Source organism: Podarcis gaigeae (assembly GCF_964106915.1).
Source record: "Podarcis gaigeae genome assembly, chromosome: 10".
NCBI classification, from domain to species: Eukaryota; Metazoa; Chordata; class Lepidosauria; order Squamata; family Lacertidae; genus Podarcis; species Podarcis gaigeae.
Window position 1 is genome coordinate 27,690,906 of NC_139686.1, and position 20,041 is coordinate 27,710,946.

The following is a 20,041-nucleotide window of genomic DNA, read 5'->3' on the forward strand; positions in this document are numbered from 1 at the left end:
ATTGGAGCAGCGGCCAAGAAAGCCCTGGCTCTAGTTGAGGCCAGCCTAACTTCTCTGTGGCCTGGGATCTTTAGGATGTTTTTATTTGCAGACCGTAAATTTCTCTGTGGGGCATACCAGGAGAGGCGGTCCCGTAGGTACGAGGGTCCTAGGCCATATAGGGCTTTAAAGGTTAAAACCAGCACCTTAAACCTGATCCTGTACTCCACCGGGAGCCAGTGCAGCTGGTATAGTACCGGATGAATATGATCTCGCAGCGAAGACCCCATAAGGAGTCTCGCCGCGGCATTCTGCACCCGCTGGAGTTTCTGGGTCAGTCTCAAGGGCAGCCCCACGTAGAGCGAGTTACAATAATCCAGTCTGGAGATGACCGTCGCATGGATCACAGTGGCTAGGTCAGGGAGAGAGAGATAAGGAGCCAACTGCTTAGCTTGGCGGAGATGAAAAAATGCCGCCTTTGTTATAGCTGTAATCTGCGCCTCCATAGAGAGGGAGGTATCGAAGATTACACCCAAACTCTTAACGGACGATGCTGGCACTAATTGCACCCCCACAAGAGATGGGAGTTGTCCCCTCAATCCCATATCGCTCCGTCCCAGCCAGAGGACCTCTGTCTTCGAAGGATTTAACTTCAACCGGCTCCCACGTAACCATCCAGCCACAGCTTCCAGACATCTGGTCAGTGTATCTGGGGCCGAGTCAGGATGGCCGTCCATCAACAGATAGAGTTGGGTGTCATCGGCATACTGATGGCAACCCAGCCCAAAACTCCGGACAAGCTGGGCGAGGGGGCGCATAAAGATGTTAAAAAGCATCGGGGAGAGAATCGCACCCTGAGGCACTTCACACACCAAGGAGTGGCGCGATGACAATTCCCCCCCTAAGCGCCACCCTCTGTCCCCGACCAGAGAGAAACGAGCGTAGCCATTGAAGGACTGTGCCCTGGATCCCCACGTCGGCAAGGCGGTGGTCCAGGAGTTCGTGATCGACCATGTCGAAGGCTGCTGACAGGTCCAGAAGAATCAGCAGCCCTGACCCGCCTCAATCCAGCTGCCTGCGGAGATCATCTGTTAGGGCGACCAGAGCCGTCTCGGTCCCATGACCAGCGCGGAAGCCGGACTGGAATGGATCGAGAGCCGATGTTTCATCCAGAAACCTACCAAGCTGTTCAGCAACCGCTCTCTCAATCACCTTACCCAGGAATGGAAGATTCGAAACCGGGCGGTAATTGGATAGATCTAAAGGGTCTAATGATGTTTTCTTTAAGAGCGGACGCACCACTGCCTCCTTCAGTTCCCCTGGGAATATCCCGGTGCCAAGGGACAAATTGATGATGTCACCCAGGGGGGCCCGCACCTCGTCTGGACACGCTCTAATCAGCCAAGACGGGCATGGGTCAAGAGGACAGGTGGTGGGCTTTCCAGCTTGGAGGAGTCTGTCCACATCAGCTGGGGATATCCGGTCAAAGTGGTCCAATACTGGACCCGAGGACAGTCGAGGGGCCTCCAGTTCCTTTATTGTATTCAAGTTGGCAGGGAGGTCATGGCAGAGCAACAAGACCTTCTCCGCAAAAAAGCTCACAAATGCCTCACAGCTGTGTGTCAAATTGTTATTTAAATTTGGCTGTCCTTCAAGGGACGTTAAAGACCTAATTATACTAAATAATTGCGCCGGGCGAGAGCTAGCGGAGGCAATGGAGGCCGAGAAGTAGGACTTCTTAGCGGCCTTCACTGCCATCTCATAGGTTAGTTTTAGAATCAGCACAGCTTGGGATGCGATGCATCCTTATGGCAGTCATGAGCTCTTGGGCTGCTTCCATATGAAGTATATATTCAGTATATCCTGATTTGCTTTCACAGAATTTGTGTGGTGGTTATAAGATGTTGCTGTCAGGTGGCTGTTACTTTGCACATTGTACTATAGTTTTCTGTCATTTTTCTCATTGTAAAAAGATCATTTAAGAAAAAGGAAGTTGATTTATTGAACAAGAGCAGGGTAGTGTCATTGCTGTTCATAGCACTGTACTCAACTTCTTTGTGGTGTGTTATGAAGGTGTGTTTAATTGCATGGACATATGCAATTTGAAGGCATGAAGGCACATCTTTCCTGGCTGTTCTCTCTCTCATATATATATATATATATGATGTCATAATTATAATTTGTTTTAAACTTTTTAAATGATGAATTTTATATTGCTGTAATACACCATGGGACTTTCTCGTGATGATGGGTGGGAAATAAATATAATAATTATCAATAATAATATCCTGACATCAATCTGAATGGGTGAGATATTGGTGCAACAGTCCAGAAAAGAGCTTTGCTGGCACTTTTGCTAGGTGTGCAAGAAGTGTGATAAAAGCAGATCTTTTCATCATAAGAAGGAGAAAGTAAAGACAGAAATGCAGCTCCATATCTCTTGTAACATCTAGTGTGGCTCTGTGTTGTTGCCATCAATTATCTATCTACTATGCCCCTAATATCTCTTTCCTTGGTGGCTACTGTCTATCTAGACCCCATCAGTATATAGCCAGGAGAAAATAAAAGTACAAGCATTGAAAATCTCAAACATCTGAAACATCACCATGATGCCAGCAGCATGCCTAGTAGTTGGTACACCTTCCTAGGTCTATCTCTGACATCTCCGAGAAGGGTTGGAAATGCCCCCTGTCTGAAACCCTGGATTGCTGCTGACAGTCAGTGTAGACAATACTGTGCTAGATGGGCAAATGGTCTGGCTTAGTATTAGGCAGCTTCCTGTATTTTATGTTTAGGTAGTTTCCTGTTTCACAAATGGCAACCCAAAGACTACAAATATTGCCTTTAAAGCCAATTCCCATGTGACTTTCTTAATGTGGGCACATAGTTTAAAACCATATTTAAATGGCAAAACTACCAATGTGGTGCCATCAGTTCCAAAGGGCACCCCTGAATTAAAGACAAAGGGAGTGATTAAAAAAGAATATTCCCCCACATGTTCACTGCAGGGAAACCTGGTTATTATAATCATTAATCTAATCTAATCTAATCTAATCTAATCTAATCATATACACCAGAGTCCATTCTATCTCTACAATTCTATGATTCTATGATTCACAATGGTCAAAATTAAGCATACATTTTGCAATTTAAATTCTGGTACTTTTTTGAACCCAAATTAAAAAAGTAGTGTATGCATAGTCTTTGAGCTTATTCCCCTCCAATTTCCCTTGCCTCGTGTCCCTGCACCTTTCTTTGTTGATTTCCAAGACTGTTGGTGTCTCAGTCTTAATGCATGTTCCCCATTTGGGATACTGGCAGTCCCCATAAGCGGAAGATGCACAGGACATGTGAAACTCCCAATTAGGTCCATTAGGGCAAATGGGGCACTGCCCCATCACCCTCAGTCTGCCCTTAAACAGCCCTGCCTGCCTACCTTCTTACACACATCCCACACTGGTTCTCGGTTTCCTCCTCCTCAGTCTCAGTGTTGCTTTGTAAAACTTAACAGGGAGGAGGTTGCGGACAAAACTAAAATTAGTTAGCTCTGCCTTTCATTGGCTCTGGCTGCACCTGCTGCTGGTCTGCCTACTTTCTGCCCAACCAGCCCCATCCCAGGCCACCCCACAAAGTAGCTTAATGACGCTGACTTATTCTGCATGCAGCTGGAAGGTTTCAGCAGCGAAAAGTGCTTTCTTTCCACCGGGATAAAGTAGGTTTTATTTGATAACGCTATGTAAAGCCCGGCAACATTTTGCATCTATTTTACTATTTAGTTAAAACAAAACAAAACAAAACAAAACAAAACAAAACAAAACAAGGACAGTGTGTGCAAGAGAACCGGGAGAAGCATGAGATGGAATATTTGGCTGAGCTTTTCAAGGCAGACACACAGTCAGTCTGAGAGGTGCAATGCTCTGGTTTTCACATTTTGCCTCACCCAGCGTGTCCATCCTCAAGGGAATGAGCTTTGCATAAATTTCATCAGCAGAGAACGAAGGGCACGCAGTGCCAGGCACACATGATAATCAGCTCAAAGGAAAAAGTAGCTGCAGACTTACGGAGGAAATATTCTGCTGTGTCGGCTTCATACTCTGTGTCCTCGAGGAAGTGATCGATTTGCTTACACAGACCTTTAAAATTCCCTACAATACAAGAGAAGAAACAACAAATGAGAACATCGGAAACCCAGGCAACAGCTCCTTTTCTGTCCGTTGTGTTTTCTTTCCAAAGGCCTCTCCCGAAGATGGTTTCGGTGTGCAAATAAACATGCTATTCATTTGTTGCAGACACTCTTAGCCCTCTTGGTACATTTCTGCAGCAATTCAAACTGCAATGCTCTGTGGCTGAGAAAATGTGATTCTCCTCTCCTGCCCCTCTAAATAAGTGTTTGCATTGCAATAATTAACAGAGTGGAGGGAGATTATACAAGTGCCATGGTCACCTACTGGATAATGCCCATGACATCACTCTCCTGAGCCTGTGCCATTTTGTGAACATTAAATTAACATTCTGTCTTTTGTTAATAAATTAAAGGCTGGGTGCTCCCCACTGATATATTCATGTGTCGCCCACTCAGTCACCCATTTTAAAACTAGCAAACAAAACCACAAATAAAATTTCCTGCAGAAATGTACCACAGTTTAAAAACATTTATTCCACTTTTCTTTTGTTCCATTGTTTTCATTTTAATTTTTAACTCTTTAAGGCTGTGGACCTTGCCTCCAGTACCAGAGCACACATTTTCACTGAAGGTTTAAAAGATAATGATAATAATAATAATAATAATAATAATAATAATAATAATAAGGCTTTAGATGGTGTGTGCTGCCATCTATATCTACCCAAACACCCACGTACGTATCATATTTACACAAACTAAGTGAGCGCAATATGCTTCCACCCACACCTGCTTAAGCATACTTGCTGGTACAATACAAACATTCTTTTGTACAGATATGCACGTTCCATATATTCATATGCAGAGCAGTGAAATATATGGCCTACTTTTCTAGCAACCGGAAAAAGAAGCTCTTCTAGAAATGTTCTGTAATGGCCCACTGCAGGCTTTCATTGTAAACAACAACACTGTTTTCTGAACATACCAGCTATTATTGAGAGAGCACATTATGCGCACACAGAGCAACCTCCCCATACATGTGTCTCCAAATGTACAATCCCATAGTTGGTGCAGATATTCTAGGGTTTGGCTTTAGGGCTGTCTAGTGAGGTAGACACTGTGCCCAAATCTCTGATGAACAATGCCAACATCTACCGCTTCTGCCACTGCCATGCACAATCTGTGCAAACAATGTTCCTGTTATTTCCCTCTGTCTACCAGTAGCATGGATTTCAGTGTTGCGGCTGCTTTGATGCAGAATTCATCTCTGTCTAAGATGCTCTAACAGTATCCTCTTTTCTGATTTACACTCAAGACTTTTTTATTTACCCATGCCTTTTAATTATTGTCCACTGATATTAATTGTAACTCTTGTTAGGGTGAGGGGATGCTCTGTGGCTACCATTAGGGGGTGGTGGTTTCTGCCTACTTGACTGCACCCTTTAGCTCAGAGAGCAGCATCTAGAAAAAACTTGGGAGGGAGCTTTCTGACCTTTTTTGGTTGAGGCATAAATGATGGGCATAGAGTGGTGTTGCTAAGGACTGATTGATTGATTGATTGATTGATTGATTGATTGATTGAATTTACAGCTCACCTTTTTCTCTAGGGAGATGAAAGTGGAGTATATGGTTCTCCCCCTCCTCCTTTAATCCCCACAACAACCTTGTGAGGTAGGTTAGGCTGAGAGGCCGTGACTGGCCCAAGGTCACCCAAGCGGGGATATGAACCCTGGTTTCCCAGGTCCTAGGTTGGCATTCTAACCATTACACTGCCATCAGCTTTGGAGCTACTTTTGGATGTGAATTTATTGAATATTTTTACTTTATGTATAAGTGAACTTTATGCTCACATAAATGTTGATATATATTAAGCGAACTGTTTATTAATTTTTAAAATGTAATGTTGTAGTGCTATTATACTTTTTATTACATTCTGTTCTTGTACTTAGCTTTTTTTTTTTATTTATATGAACATATCAAAAGCAGCAGCTAGATAAATTGACCCATCTGTGGTGGATGGGTCCATGCACCCACCTTTTCTGGACTAAAATATTTTGTGAAACAGAACGAATCATAAATCAAAACACCCTGTTATCTCTATGTATGAACCAAAAGCACAGGATCTCATTCAGAAAGATCTTATCACTCATCTCATGACAGCTGCAAGAGTCATCCTAGACAATTATTTTGGAGATTCAACTATGGGATATAATCCTTATTGAGGGGAGGGAATCGACTAATGAACCACACAAACAAAGGAATAATAAAAACACAGATAGCTTTTACTTAACTTCAGTTTTATTTCACGTGCTATTAAAGCAGAACACGGGTACAGCCGACCTTATTTTGTGTTACTGCAAACGTTTAAAAAAGGGGAAAGGAAATAGCAAAAAGGGTTGCGTTGGTGTGAAGGAAATCGCCTGAGCTGAGTGATGGGCCGCAGCAAAATGAATGGCTTGCCTGGTGTAGCAATTTAAAGTGGCCTCCAGGTGGCAGCTGTTTTATATGCACCAGCCCATCCTCAAGTGCTCTGAGGAGGCTGGTGGCCATTTTGTAGAATTGACAGTTGAGAACAGCTGTGACTGAAGTGTTCAGCTTATGCTCCGCTGGCCAAACAATAAATGAGTTTTTAAATGGTATGTGACACCAACACTGAATCATGGTTACTGAAACCTAGCTAACTTCCCTCTATCCTGACTCAGCTTCATTACTAGACTTCCATCATTGGGGAGCCACACATAGGCTTCCCTTCCACAAATATTTTGTATCATCTCTACTTGGACTTCTGTTTTCCCCCTGCATTAACTATACATTCTGAATTTTGAACTGTTTGTCTGTTGTGTTTCCCATGCAACACCACACATTTTGAACATGTATTGGTGGGGCCAACATTACGTCTCATCTGGCTCCTTCTTTGCCGGCGCAGTGACCTATAGAGGTCATTGAAGGTTGCACAGAATTTTTTTGTGCATCATAGTTAGGAACCGAAATCAAACTTTCCAAATATTGCACCAACCTGAATATAAGAAGAGCCTGCTGGATCAGGCCAATGGCCCATCTAGACAAGCATCTTGTTTTCACAGATGCTTGTAGGAAACCAGCATTTTTCCTAATGTTCACATTTCTGTATGCAATTTTCCATGGTATATGCATTTTTTAAAAGCAATTCACCCCTGATAGAAGGCTTTTTTTGTTCACTATGGTCACTTTCTTGGTTTAGAAGACTGCACCGACAAATTTGGAGAAACGCAAATTCAGAGAAGAGCTGTGCTTTGGTAAATCTGCATTGAAATACCATATTTACTTGAATCTAATGCTCACCTTTTTTGGCCAAATGACACTGCAAAAATTAAGGTCTGCATTAGATTCAATGGCACATTTACATTCGCCAGCAAAAACTTTTTTGTTTGTTTCAAGGTTCTGAAAATTAAGGAGCGCATTAAATTCGATGGCCCATTAGACTCAAGTAAATAGGGTACATTTCCACATCAGCTTGTGAATTATCTAAACCGTCGCTCTTCATCCGCATTGCAATACGATTTTTCCTAACATACACTTTGTACGCAAATTTGTCTTCTGCGCAATTTTGCAAAGCAATTTCCCCCTAATATAACACATATTTTAGTGTTATTTTTATGAATATATGCCTTTTTATCCACACTTTACCTCAGTATATGCATTTGTGCACACATTATGTGGTTCGAGAATTGCATTGCAAAATTCAAAGAAGTGCAAATTTCAAAGGATGGCTGCGTTTTTGGTTCTCATAATGTTCAGGAAAGTACAAAATAGGGAGGTTTGCGTTTAAATCAAATTTCTCTACCATCCCCCTAGTCATGGGGGCAAATAGGAAGGCTTCAATTATAATTATATTGAAGATAACACTTTAGGAACAGCCACATGTCATATAAGTATGTGCAAGGCATAATGCCTTGAGAAAGTTATCTCCCAGTTATTAAATAGAACTTTGGAAGAGCAAAGGGATAACAAAGAATGGCTTTTGTCTTTTGCAACTGTTTTGTAGCATCTGCAGGTTGTGCCAGGAGAAAACTCTGCCTGAAACCCTGGAAAGCTACTGCCAATTAGTGTAAACAATACTGAGCTAGATGGATCAATGGTCTAACTTTGTACATGGCACTTTCCTCTGTCCGTAACTCTTCAAGACCTAGGTTTTAGCTTTCCTTGCTTCTGGTTATTGCTGCCACTAGCTTTGCTTTACCACAAGTTGTGTGATGATATAGCAGCATTGCCAGAACACCATGGACAGAGCCATAAATACATATCCATTGTTTGATTACTCAGCATTTGATGATTTGCAGCTGAACTGCTTTTATTTGAAACGTATCATCGCTTGAAGTGATTTAAGGAATACAGATGTGAAGGAGATGATCCAAAATGAAGCAAGATAAAGAAGGAGTTTACTGTGGATAAGACGTTATTAATGACAAATTCGAACTTGATTATATCACAAACGGAAAACAAAAATAACGCATTGAGTATCGATAAGACATCGTTTTTTGGCTCTGTTCCTCCCTTTGCCCAAACAGGTAATACAAATCAGAAGAGGAGAGCTGAGCATGTCCAAACCTTGGGATTTTGGGCTGTCTCACCCAGAGAAACCAGGAGTCTTTATGCAAACTTCATTTGAATTCAAAGAAGTCAAGAAACAGAAGGAGGTCAGATACAGTTCAAATTCTACAACCACAAAAGGCAAGTGTTGAGTTTCTTAAGACTGTTGGAAGAAAGTGCACAGGAATTAAGTAGATCCCAAGGGATGGCTTTGAAGGCACACAAGTCCATCAGCTAAGCAGTTCTTGATGGGAACCACCTGGGAACAGCACATATACCACCTTGGGTTCCATGATGGAAGAAAAGCAAAATATGTTAGAAAATGAATGAATGAATAAAAACAAGTAAGACAAATTCAATGTGTAACGTAGAAAAACAAAAGTTCCAGGTTCTATCTATCATCTATATCTATCTATCTATCTATCTATCTATCTATCTATCTATCTATCATCATCTATCTATCTATCTATCTATCTATCTATCTATCTATCTATCTATCATCTATCTATCTATCTATATCTATTTATCATCTATCATCTATCGATCTCTATCTATATCAATCTATCATCTATCTATCTATCTATCATCTATCTATCTATCATCTATCTATCTATCTATCTATCTATCTATCTATCTATCTATCTATCTATCTATCTATCTATATCTATCATCTCTATCTATCTATCTATCTATCTATCTATCATCTATCTATCATCTATCTATCTATCTATCATCTATCTATCTATCTATCTATCTAATCTATCTATCTATCTATCTATCTATCATCTATCTATCTATCTATCTATCTATCTATCTATCTATCTATCTATGTCTATCTATCTATCTATCATCTATCTATCTATCTATCATCTATCTATCTATCTATCTATCTATCTATCTATCTATCTATCTATCTATCATCTATCTATCTATCTATCTATCTATCTATCTATATCTATCTATCTATCTATCTATCTATCTCTATCTATCTATCATCTATCTATCTATCTATCTATCTATCTATCTATCTATCATCTATCTATCTATCTATCTATCTATCTATCTATCTATCTATCATCTATCTATCTATCTATCTATCTATCTATCTATCTATCTATCATCTATCTATCTATATCTATCTATCTATCTATCTATCTATCTATCTATCTATCTATCTATCTATCTATCATCTATCATCTATCTATCATCTATCTCTATCTATCTATCTATCTATCTATCTATCTCTATCTATCTATCTATCTATCTATCTATCTATCTATCTATCTATCTATCTATCTCTATCTATCTATCTATCTATCTATCTATCTATCTATCTATCTATCATCTATCTATCTATCTATCATCTATCTATCTATCTATCTATCTATCTATCTATCTATCTATCATCTATCTATATCTATCTATCATCTATCTATCTATATCTATCTATCTATCTATCTATCTATCATCTATCTATCATCTATCTATCTATCATCTATCAATCAATCAATCAATCATCTATCATCTATCTATCTATCTATCTATCTATCTATCTATCATCTATCTATCTATCATCTATCAATCAATCAATCATCTATCATCTATCTATCATCTATCTATCTATCAATCATCTATCTATCATCTATCTATCTATCTATCTATCTATCTATCATCTATCTATCTATCTATCTATCTATCTAATCATCTATCTCCTCTGGACTTCTTTCAAGCAGTCTTCAAAATCTCAGTCCTACCTCGCAGTGGTTGTAGAATTTGAACTGCATCTCTTCTGCTCCCTTGAGTAAATCATAAGGAAGGCCTTGACAAGTTAGTTATTAAGTTCTACTTTTCCCAAGGGTAGAGCTGTTATCCTATTCCTTAGAAACTCTGGCAGTGTTTTCCATTTTCTATGATACTTTAACCTACGTTATTGGGTGATGTTGCTGCAGGCTGACAAATAAAGGAAGTATTCTTCCTCAAAGGCAGCCACTGTAAATGTGTTCAAGGTAGCTGTAAAAGCTATTGTTAAGATTACATGACATATTTCATTATTTAACAGCCTTTGCTGCCCACATGGTGCATCATAGGCAGCTGAAATAAATTAACCAATGTTTGCTTGCTTGGGCGCTTTGAAAAAAGCCCTTTGTTAGACTTTCACAGCCCAATCCTTCAGAAGTTTCCTCAAAAAGAAGTTCCAATAAGTTTAGTGTAGCTTGCTTCCAGATAGATGTGCAAAGCAGGCAGCTGCAGCCTAATCTCATACACAATTGCTTGGATACAAGTCCTTGCTTGGAAAGAAGCTCAGGGTACAGTATCCTCTTTGCATGCAGAAGGTCCCAGGTTCAGTTCTCGGCATCTCCAAGCAGGACTGGGAAAGACCACTGCCTGAAGAGATGCTGCCAGTCAGTGCAGACTTGAACTATGGGACCGCCTCTCCTGGTGTGTCCCACGGAGGACCTTACGGTCTTCAAACAAAAACATCTTGGATATCCTGGGCCACAGGGAGGTTAGACTGGCCTCAGCCAGAGCCAGGGCTTTTTCAGCCGTGGCCCCAATCTGGTGGAATGCTCTGTCACAAGAGACTAGGGCCCTGCGGGACTTGACATCTTTCCGCAGGGCCTGCAAGACAGAGCTGTTCCACCAGGCCTTTGGCTAAGGCACAATCTGACCCCCTCCTTCAGTATTCCTCATAAAACTCTAGCCCAATGGTTGCCATTGATTTGATTTTGAATTGATTTCAGAATGAATTGATTTTAGAATGCATTTCAATTAATTGATTGTGATTGTATGTAAACTGTGTTATTTTTATTGTTGTTAGCCGCTCTGAGCCCGGCTTCAGCTGGGGAGGGCGGGATATAAATAAAATATTATTATTATTAATTTTATTATTATTATTATTATTATTATTATGATGATGATGATGATGATGATGATGTCCCAATAGTCTGACTCGGTGTAAGGCAGCCTCCTGTGATTTATAGCAGATGGTAGATTTCTCTTTGAGCAATGGAAAAAACAGTTATAGCATCTTGTTCCTTGGCAGTTTTCCAGAACACGGTTGACAGACATATTTCAGAGGTATGTTAGGTATTGGATGTCATGTCCTAAGACACAGGGTAGGACAAGGTGACTCACTGGGTCCTTTTCAGTTCTAAGAGGCCATTTTCCCCTTTCAGATTTGCTCGTGTTACAAACCCACCTCATGTGTTCATGAAAATATTAAGATTTGAAGCAGCTACACGATCCTTTTAAAATATGTGTACAGTGGTCCCTTAGGTTAAGAACTTAATTCATTCTGGAGGTCTGTTCTTAACCTGAAACTGTTTTTAACCTGAGGTACCACTTTAGCTAATGGGGCCTCCCGCCACCACTGCACGATTTCTGTTCTCATCCTGAGGTAAAGTTCTTAACCTGAGGTAATATTTCTGTGTTATCGGTGTCTGTAACCTGAAGCATCTGTAACCTGAAGCATCTGTAACCCGAGGTACCACTGTACATTGAATGTACAGGCAACGACTAATTTGCATGCCTCTGATATGCGCACGACCTTGTGTGCACACTGTGGCAACCCAGAAGTGGCCAGAAGAGGGGGCAGAATGGGGCAGAGCTGGCTTATGCATGCTCCTCAGTTGCGCACAATGACTTGAAACACAACCTCCATGCAAAATGGGGGTTGCCTGCACACTACAAAAGAGAAAAAGAATCACGCAATGTATTCATCAAGCTAGTGCAGCAATGTTCACAAAAAGGGACTGAGCTATTTCTTATTTGCTCCTCTGCTTTCTGCACATTCGCGCACTAGTTGTATGAGCCCAATAAAGACAACACCAGGTGGGGTGGGTGGCTCTCAAAAGATGACATTCATGGAATCGTGGAGTAAGTTCTTCATTATGTTCAGCACAAACACAATGTAGTTTCTGTTGTGAGGTTTCCCCTCTGAGTTCCAGGCACTCCCTCCTCAGCTACAAAGAGTAAGCCTTCTGTTGGAGTGAAATCACTAGTCTTAAAGGGTTGCTATCACCATATGCAGTACAGTGGTACCTTGGGTTACAGATGCTTCAGGTTACAGACTCCACTAACCCAGAAATAGTACCTCAGGTTAAGAACTTTGCTTCAGGATGAGAACAGAAATCGCGTGGCGGCCGCACAGCGGTAGCGGGAGGCCCCATTAGCTAAAGTGGTACCTCAGGTTTAGAACAGTTTCAGGTTAAGAACAGACCTCCTGAACGAATTAAGTTCTTAACCCGAGGTACCACTGTACTACATTCTCCCAGGCTGTAGCTCCTTTCCTCACTGCTTTAAAAAACACACCAAAATCCCTTTGAAGATTGCCATTGCCCCAAAATATAGAGCTGCAGTAACCACGTGACCAAGCCTAGCAACTGCCTTGCTTTACTTTTGATTTCTTTTTGCAGCAGTTCCTGTCTTTCGGCAAGGATTCTTTTTTCTTTCTTTTTGAATATCCATGTTTTAATATTCAGAAAAGTTACAAATAAAAAAACAGATCTCCAGCTGACCGCTTACAGCTTTACTTTTTTTAATCATTTATATAGTGCTTATAGTGTTTACAGTATTTGAAGTGCTAAGTGCTTGGTAATGTAGCCTCAGAGTAAAGCTGTGCTCCACTGGTTTTTACCTAGCACAAATGACATCAAAGTGGAAATCGAAAAAGAAACATACTTTAAAGCTAACTGAAGGAAGCTTTTTTTTTTTTTTAAAAAAAAGCAGATAGTACTGGGGGAAAAAAACCTATAGAACCTTGAAAAAAAGATTGTAGAAACTTGCTTTTTGCCACCAAAGCTCACTGCGGACAATATGTTTAATAAACAACACAGCCCTTGAGCTCAGCCTGGCATCCCATTCAGGTCAGCACAAGTTACCCACCCTGAGGCTGGACCTGGCTACACTTCAAGTGTACTAAAAATGTGTTGTGTGAAGTGGTTCTAAGAGCACACAGATTCAAACAGGTTTACAACTGATTTATTTTACTGTCACTGTTTCTCACAGGAAACCCCGGAAACTATAATTTTATGGAAGTGCTGAGAATTCTGTTAGAGACACATGGATTTTGTGCAAACCTACAATTCTCAAAGTTTGTTGGTTAGTTGAACCCAGGGAAGTAGGAAGGTGGGGGCGGTGAGGGTGGACTGCCCTGGGTGCCCTCACTGAGGGGGGTGACATTTGGCGCGCCACCTGCCTGTGACTCCCAAGCCTACCCCGAGCCGTTGGGGTAAGGGGGGAGCTGCGCCGCTTGGCTGGCGGCATCCCCCCTCCCCTTTCGTTTTGACAGCTTGGGGGAAGTTTGGAAATCGCGAGCGGGCAGTAGGCCAAATGTCTGCCATGGGTGGCTCACTCTGCCCCCGGCTGCAGGGTGTGCACGCCTCTCTGGGCACCCAAGTGGCTATCCTGCGCCTGAAAGGGCACCCTCCACCCCATGCCTCCCTCAGGAGTGTGCCACACACCCTCTCGGGAGCACACCTGCCCTGAGCAGAGCGGCCATATGCTCGGCCACTGGTCGAACCCATTTGAAACTGGCCTATGACATTTGTTGTCTTGCGATGGCAAGGTCACAGATAGGGATGGGCACACCTGTCAATTTCACTTTCTGTCAGTTTCTCCTTTTTTCCAATCTTGGGTCCCATCTGCACTCTAGAATTCAATCGGTATCATGCCACTCTGAACAGTCGTGGGTTCCCTGAAAGAATCCTGGGTGGTGCAGTTGGTTAAGGGTGATGGAGAATGGCTGGTGCGACCCAGCCACATGGGCAATGTATAAGTAATGAAATTATTCTTATCAAATCATTAGGAGAAGCCTTTTCCACTCACAGAACTACAACTTCCCTGAAAAGAGGGAATGATTGTTAAACCACTCTGAGAACTTGGCAGCACCTGTAACAAATGACAGCCCCCAATATTCTTTGGGGGAAGCCATGGATGATTAATGTGGCGTGATACAGCTTTAAATGTGTAGTGCAGATGGGGCCCGTGTCACAGCAAGAGTTTTTGCTGCCCTAAGTAAATTTAAAATGTGCCCCCGCCCTGGTTCTGTAAAGTATCGCAGTAGCACCTCCATCAGGCTCCCTGCTTCTCATTAGCAGGCTAGCATTAAAAAATTCTAGTCAGCTTTTACTGTATGATCTGCTGCTTTCAATTTTTAATGAGTTTTTAGTTTTCTACTGCTGCTTATTAATATTTTAATGGCTGCCGTTTGATAGTTATTGTTGATTTATTGCAGGACTGGCATATGAGGTTTGAGGAGGCCTTTGACAAAGCGCCCTCTGATGTCTGTAGGCGCAGGGCGGGCGATTTGGCGCCCTAGGCAAGGCTAACTACTTGCACCTACAAAACTGGCTAACTTCAAATTCCAAAAACAGATGTCTTGTAGGAAAAATGAAAAGCACAAAATGTAAAACTGCTACGTTTATTTCAAATTGCAAGGATAAGTAACACAACACTCTTTGATTATCTTTCTCAGGTACAAAAGAATATATTTTAGCACACAAATCATTTTGAAGAATCATGTGAACTGTGACGCTAAAATGTAAGTCTCAGGCACATCAAAACCGCACTTTGCGGGCCTTCTTTGAAAATTTTGTCACCAGTTTCTTCAGGTCAAGTGCTGATCCTTGGGCATGTTTGGTTGATATACTTGCCAAGCCAACTAATCTCTTTTGCAACCTTGTTGAGTGTATGTAAATTTTTCCTTTGAGAAACTGTTCACCACTCACCACTGAAAGTGTGAGAAGGATCCTTAAAGCAACAGGAACATCGGATACATTATCCACTAGTTCTTGTCGGAGTATGAAGAGAAGTACTCCTTGTGGTGGCATGGACTTTGGAAGACTTCAGGCTATTGCTCTAAGTTTGCAACACAGATATTCAGCATCAACATCTTTGTTTCCATTGTGCATCGTAAAGGAAGCCAAAGAGGCAATTATACTGTTGTAGCTGTTTGAATCTCTCTTCAACAGATTGTATGACCATGTCTAAGACAGCATAGTAAAAATCTACTTTGAATTTCTGCTATGGATCTTGCGGCGCCTCTTCTTGTGCCTCATACTCAAACTGCTGTTTCTTTCTCCTTTTTCTACCTTGTTCTGTCTCAAAGTTTTGTAATACAGTAGTTCTAGCTCCTTTGCAAACTCGGTAGCATCTATCAAAACTTGTTGTAAATCATCATCACACCTGCACCCCACAAGGTAATTCTTGGTCACTTGCAAATGGCTTGTAACCGAATTTAAATGTTTCCTTATTTTGCAGCACCTTGTTTTTAAGATTGTTGTACCATATAAGAAGGGATACCACAAACTTGAACTTACAAATTGCATCTGCAAGGGCCTAAGCTTCAATTTGGAAAGTATTTCCAGTTAAACCTTTTAGGCTTGTGCCATCAAAGATCACTATGAAAGCATCACATATACTACCAAATGATATCTCAGTGGTTTCAAAGCATTGATTCGGCTATCCCATCTTATTTCGCTCAATGGCTTAACAGTTATGCCTAAGTCTGATACATTGCTAATTAGAACTTGCCAATACTAAGTCAGTTCAGAAAAATAATTATAGAGTTGTTGAACCTAACTGAAGAAACTAGTTGCTTCCAGACAACACTTAGCAGCACCATTGACTACCAAGTTTAAAGAGCGTGCAATGCGTTAAAAAAAGGTAAAGGTATCCCTGCCCGTACAGGCCAGTCATGTCCAACTCTAGGGTTGTGTGCTCATCTCGCTCTAGAGGCCGTGAGCCGGCACCGTCCGAAGACACTTCCGGGTCACGTGGCCAGCGTGACGAAGCTGCAGCTGATGAGCCAGCACCAGCGCAGCACACGGAAACGCCGTTTACCTTCCCGCTATAAAGCGGTCCCTATTTATCTACTTGCACTTGAGAGTGCTTTCGAACTGCTAGGTGGGCAGGAGCTGGGACCGAACGATGGGAGCTCACCCCGCCACGGGGATTCGAACCGCCAACCATACGATCGGCAAGTCCTAGGCACTGAGGTTTTACCCACAGCACCACCCACGTCCCTATGCATTGCAGCGCACAAAAATGACACATGAGTTTAGTCCAGGACCCTCTCTTGTATGCCATTATCTTTGCTTTTCACATTACTCCCATTGTCATAACCTTAGATTCTTAATTGGTAATCCCATTTGCTCAAGCTGTCCAAAAAGAGTTTTTATCATAAAGGTACCTGTAGTCTCCTTTAGTGGAACAAATCCCACAAATTGTCCTCTTATGATAACCTCAGGCTCAGACCATTATCTCATGGTTTGATTGCATCAATATAACATACAATCATTGTTATTTGTTCAATATGACTAATATCAGGTGTGCAGTCCAGAATAATTGAGTAGTATCTGCATGTGCTAAAATTTTCTGCATTATGGCATCTGCTAGAAGCTGTTTAAGCTCGTTTTGGATATATTTTCCTTGATAGTCAACCATTGTTTCTTGATCTTTACTCTGTGCAAATGTTTGTTCATGATGGGATAAAAAAGGGCTAGATATTATACAAACCTAAAGAAAAATCCATTACTAGCACTGTACTGAAGAGGTATTTCGAGAAGAACCCTTCTTGCTTTGATTGCTCTGTAGTTTTCTGCCTTTTGCTTGTGGTACTGAGCTCCAGATGGCCATTTTTTAATCAGCCATAGCTCTCTAGAAAAATGAATATATTTTCTAAATAAGATTAAGATGTGACTGTAAGATTTAAAATTAAGTGCACATTCACTTTTTATGTATGCATGTATACAGTATATATAGAGAGTGAGATCTTTATTAAACTGTGCTCCTCAAAAATCAGTGCTGCACCCTAGGTTGACCTAATGAAAGCACCAGCCCTGGTAGGCCCACCTGGCAGCAGCAAGCAGCTATGAGCTACCATTTTAAATTTCCCAAACTGCCCTTTCCAAGCACAGTCCATGCTTTAAAGTTCCATGTGCAAGCATGCTCTTTTTGCTGTGGGGCTTTCCCTGTGAAAACCTGCTCTTTAAAGCAGAATAGGAGTAAATGGCAATCCTCAGAAAACCCAAATTGCTGTTTGCTCCGATCCAGCATTAAAGAGAAGGTTTTCATGGGGAAAGCTCTGGAGAGAGAGAAAAAAGAGGGTACTCAGATATGGAGCTTTAAAGTATGGGCCTGTGTCTGGAAACAGGAGGGTAAAAGATAAGTTTGGATAAGCCCTTAGCTGACTGCTAGCCAGGGGTGTAGCATGGGTTGCCAGTGCCCGGGGTTGCATGGAGGGGTGGGTGAGAGGGAAGTAGACAGAGTAAGCATGTGCATTCAACTGCCTAACGGCATCTGCGTCAGCCAGGAGATTGTAGCCACAAAGATAAGAAGAGTCATTCCATTTTCTGGAGAGGTCACTTCCTGGTTCACGTGGAGAAGCTGTTTTCATTGGAGCCCAGCAACAATTCTGCACCTGTGCTCGCCCCCATGTTACACCACTGCTGCCACCCTTTATGCCTTGACCAACCTGATTAACTGAACAGAGGAATACTGGAAGCTGCCTTGTACTGAATTAGGGCTCATCAATACTTCTGCTAGAAAGCACAGGTCTGAGTGGGTTTCTGCTTGTCCTGTGCTTCCTAGTTATGAGTTTGATCAATTTTGCCTTTGCTCCACCACTTTCCCCCAGAAGACTTGCTCTTTAGTGCTAAATCGGAGCAAACATCAACCCAGAGAAGGTTTGGGCTTCTCCAGTGGAAAGGGGGGGGAGGCAAGTGAAAGTATAGGTGAGCCCTAACTATTGGTAGATATTGTCTACCTGATTGGCAATCTACACTGATTGGCAATGGTTCTTTGTGGTTTCAGGCAGTGGTGTTTCCCAGCCCTACCAGGAGATGCCAGGGATTGAACCTGGGACCCTTGGCATGTAGAGCGGATGCTGCTGAGCTGCAGCCCTCGTGTTATTACCCTCCATGAAACTGCCTAGTATATATTTTGATCTCAGCTCTAATATCAGCCATTACTACCCTGTTGCATAGCAGCCAGTTTTATGCCCTACATGATCAAATATCTCATTTGGGTTGTGTTAAAACTTGCTGTGCACTAATTTCATCCAGGGCCTGCTAGTTGTGTAAGACATCCCATGGTTCAGCAGCTGCTCCCAGTCGTTCATTCCACGCTCCCTCCCCACTCGAAAAACAAACCCATTCATGATTTTATATGCCTCATACATCTGCAATAGACAAGCTGGAAACACACACACACAAAAAGGTAACTTATCCCAGAAAGATGGAGAGAGCTGCTAGCTGTTGAAGGAAGAGACTTCCTGCTGCTTATTCAGCAGAAGCCTATAATTGTGACACATTTCAGCTAAGTGGCTGTGGGCAGATACAGAGCTCCAGAGAGAAAAGAGTATTGTTCTTCCAGCACCACTTGTATGCCAGCACTCCACCACCAAGCAGGGGAGACAGACAAGTGCAGGGGTGGTTCGTGGCAGCCTTGGACAAAGACTCCATCAAAATGTGCCAAGCTGTCAAAGCACAAAGCACACACACTAACAATACAGGGAGAGTAACTATGTCGTTAATGGGGAGGGGGGAAAACCAGGTGAAACCAGGAGGTATTTTCTTGGGCATGCAGTGTGACATGCTTCTCACTTCCTGTATAATGAGAAGTTCCATGGACAGCACTACTCAGGTTTGATTTCCTTTGAAGGGTGAGGACTGGAGGCTTATGCAGTTGTCCCCGCCCCCCTCCCAGCACCTGGTTTCTTTACAAATGTTCGTAAGAAGCTGCCTTATTCCCAAACTGTCTAGCTGAGCGTACTGACTGGCAGAAGCTGGAGATTGCACCTAGGATGTTCTGCATGCTTATATCCCTGTGTTCTCATCCTTACACTAAACAAGCCATGCATAGGAAGAAGGAAGCAGCACAAGTTCTTCTATCGCTCAGCAAATCTGCCACTCCATATCAGATCCCCAGAGAAAAAAGCACCTTGATACAGTGGTACCTCGGGTTACATACACTTCAGGTTACATACGCTTCAGGTTACAGACTCCGCTAACGCAGAAATATTACCTCAGGTTAAGAACTTTGCTTCAGGATGAGAACAGAAATCATGCAGCGGTGGCGCAGTGGCAGCAGGAGGCCCCATTAGCTAAAGTGGTGCTTCAGGTTAAGAACAGTTTCAGGTTAAGAACAGACCTCCAGAATGAATTAAGTTATTAACCCGAGGTACCACTGTACTTAGACACTCTTTTTTTGCTAATTGAGTTTTATTCCAACTTAGTCTTCCTGCTCTTTTCCCTTAGCCTTCTTCCCTTCATAGGGAGAGATGCCACCTTCCTCAAGCCCTAATGATGCCCACACTAGGTGATATCCATATAGCTCCCTTTAGTTGCTCTCTCCCAACCCCATGAGAGTGTT

The 20,041-nt window shown here is 42.1% G+C and overlaps 1 protein-coding gene across 2 annotated transcripts in view; it reads right to left on the reverse strand.

Moving 5' to 3' along the window:
- CACNG2 (calcium voltage-gated channel auxiliary subunit gamma 2) overlaps nt 1-20,041 on the reverse strand; it is a 130,965-nt gene that overhangs the window by 17,111 nt on the left and 93,813 nt on the right. For both annotated transcript variants that reach the window (XM_083701176.1, XM_083701175.1), the window contains exon 2: nt 4,041-4,124. In XM_083701176.1, coding sequence (XP_083557302.1) covers nt 4,041-4,124 — 84 coding nt within the window. The remainder of the gene's footprint in view (nt 1-4,040; nt 4,125-20,041) is intronic.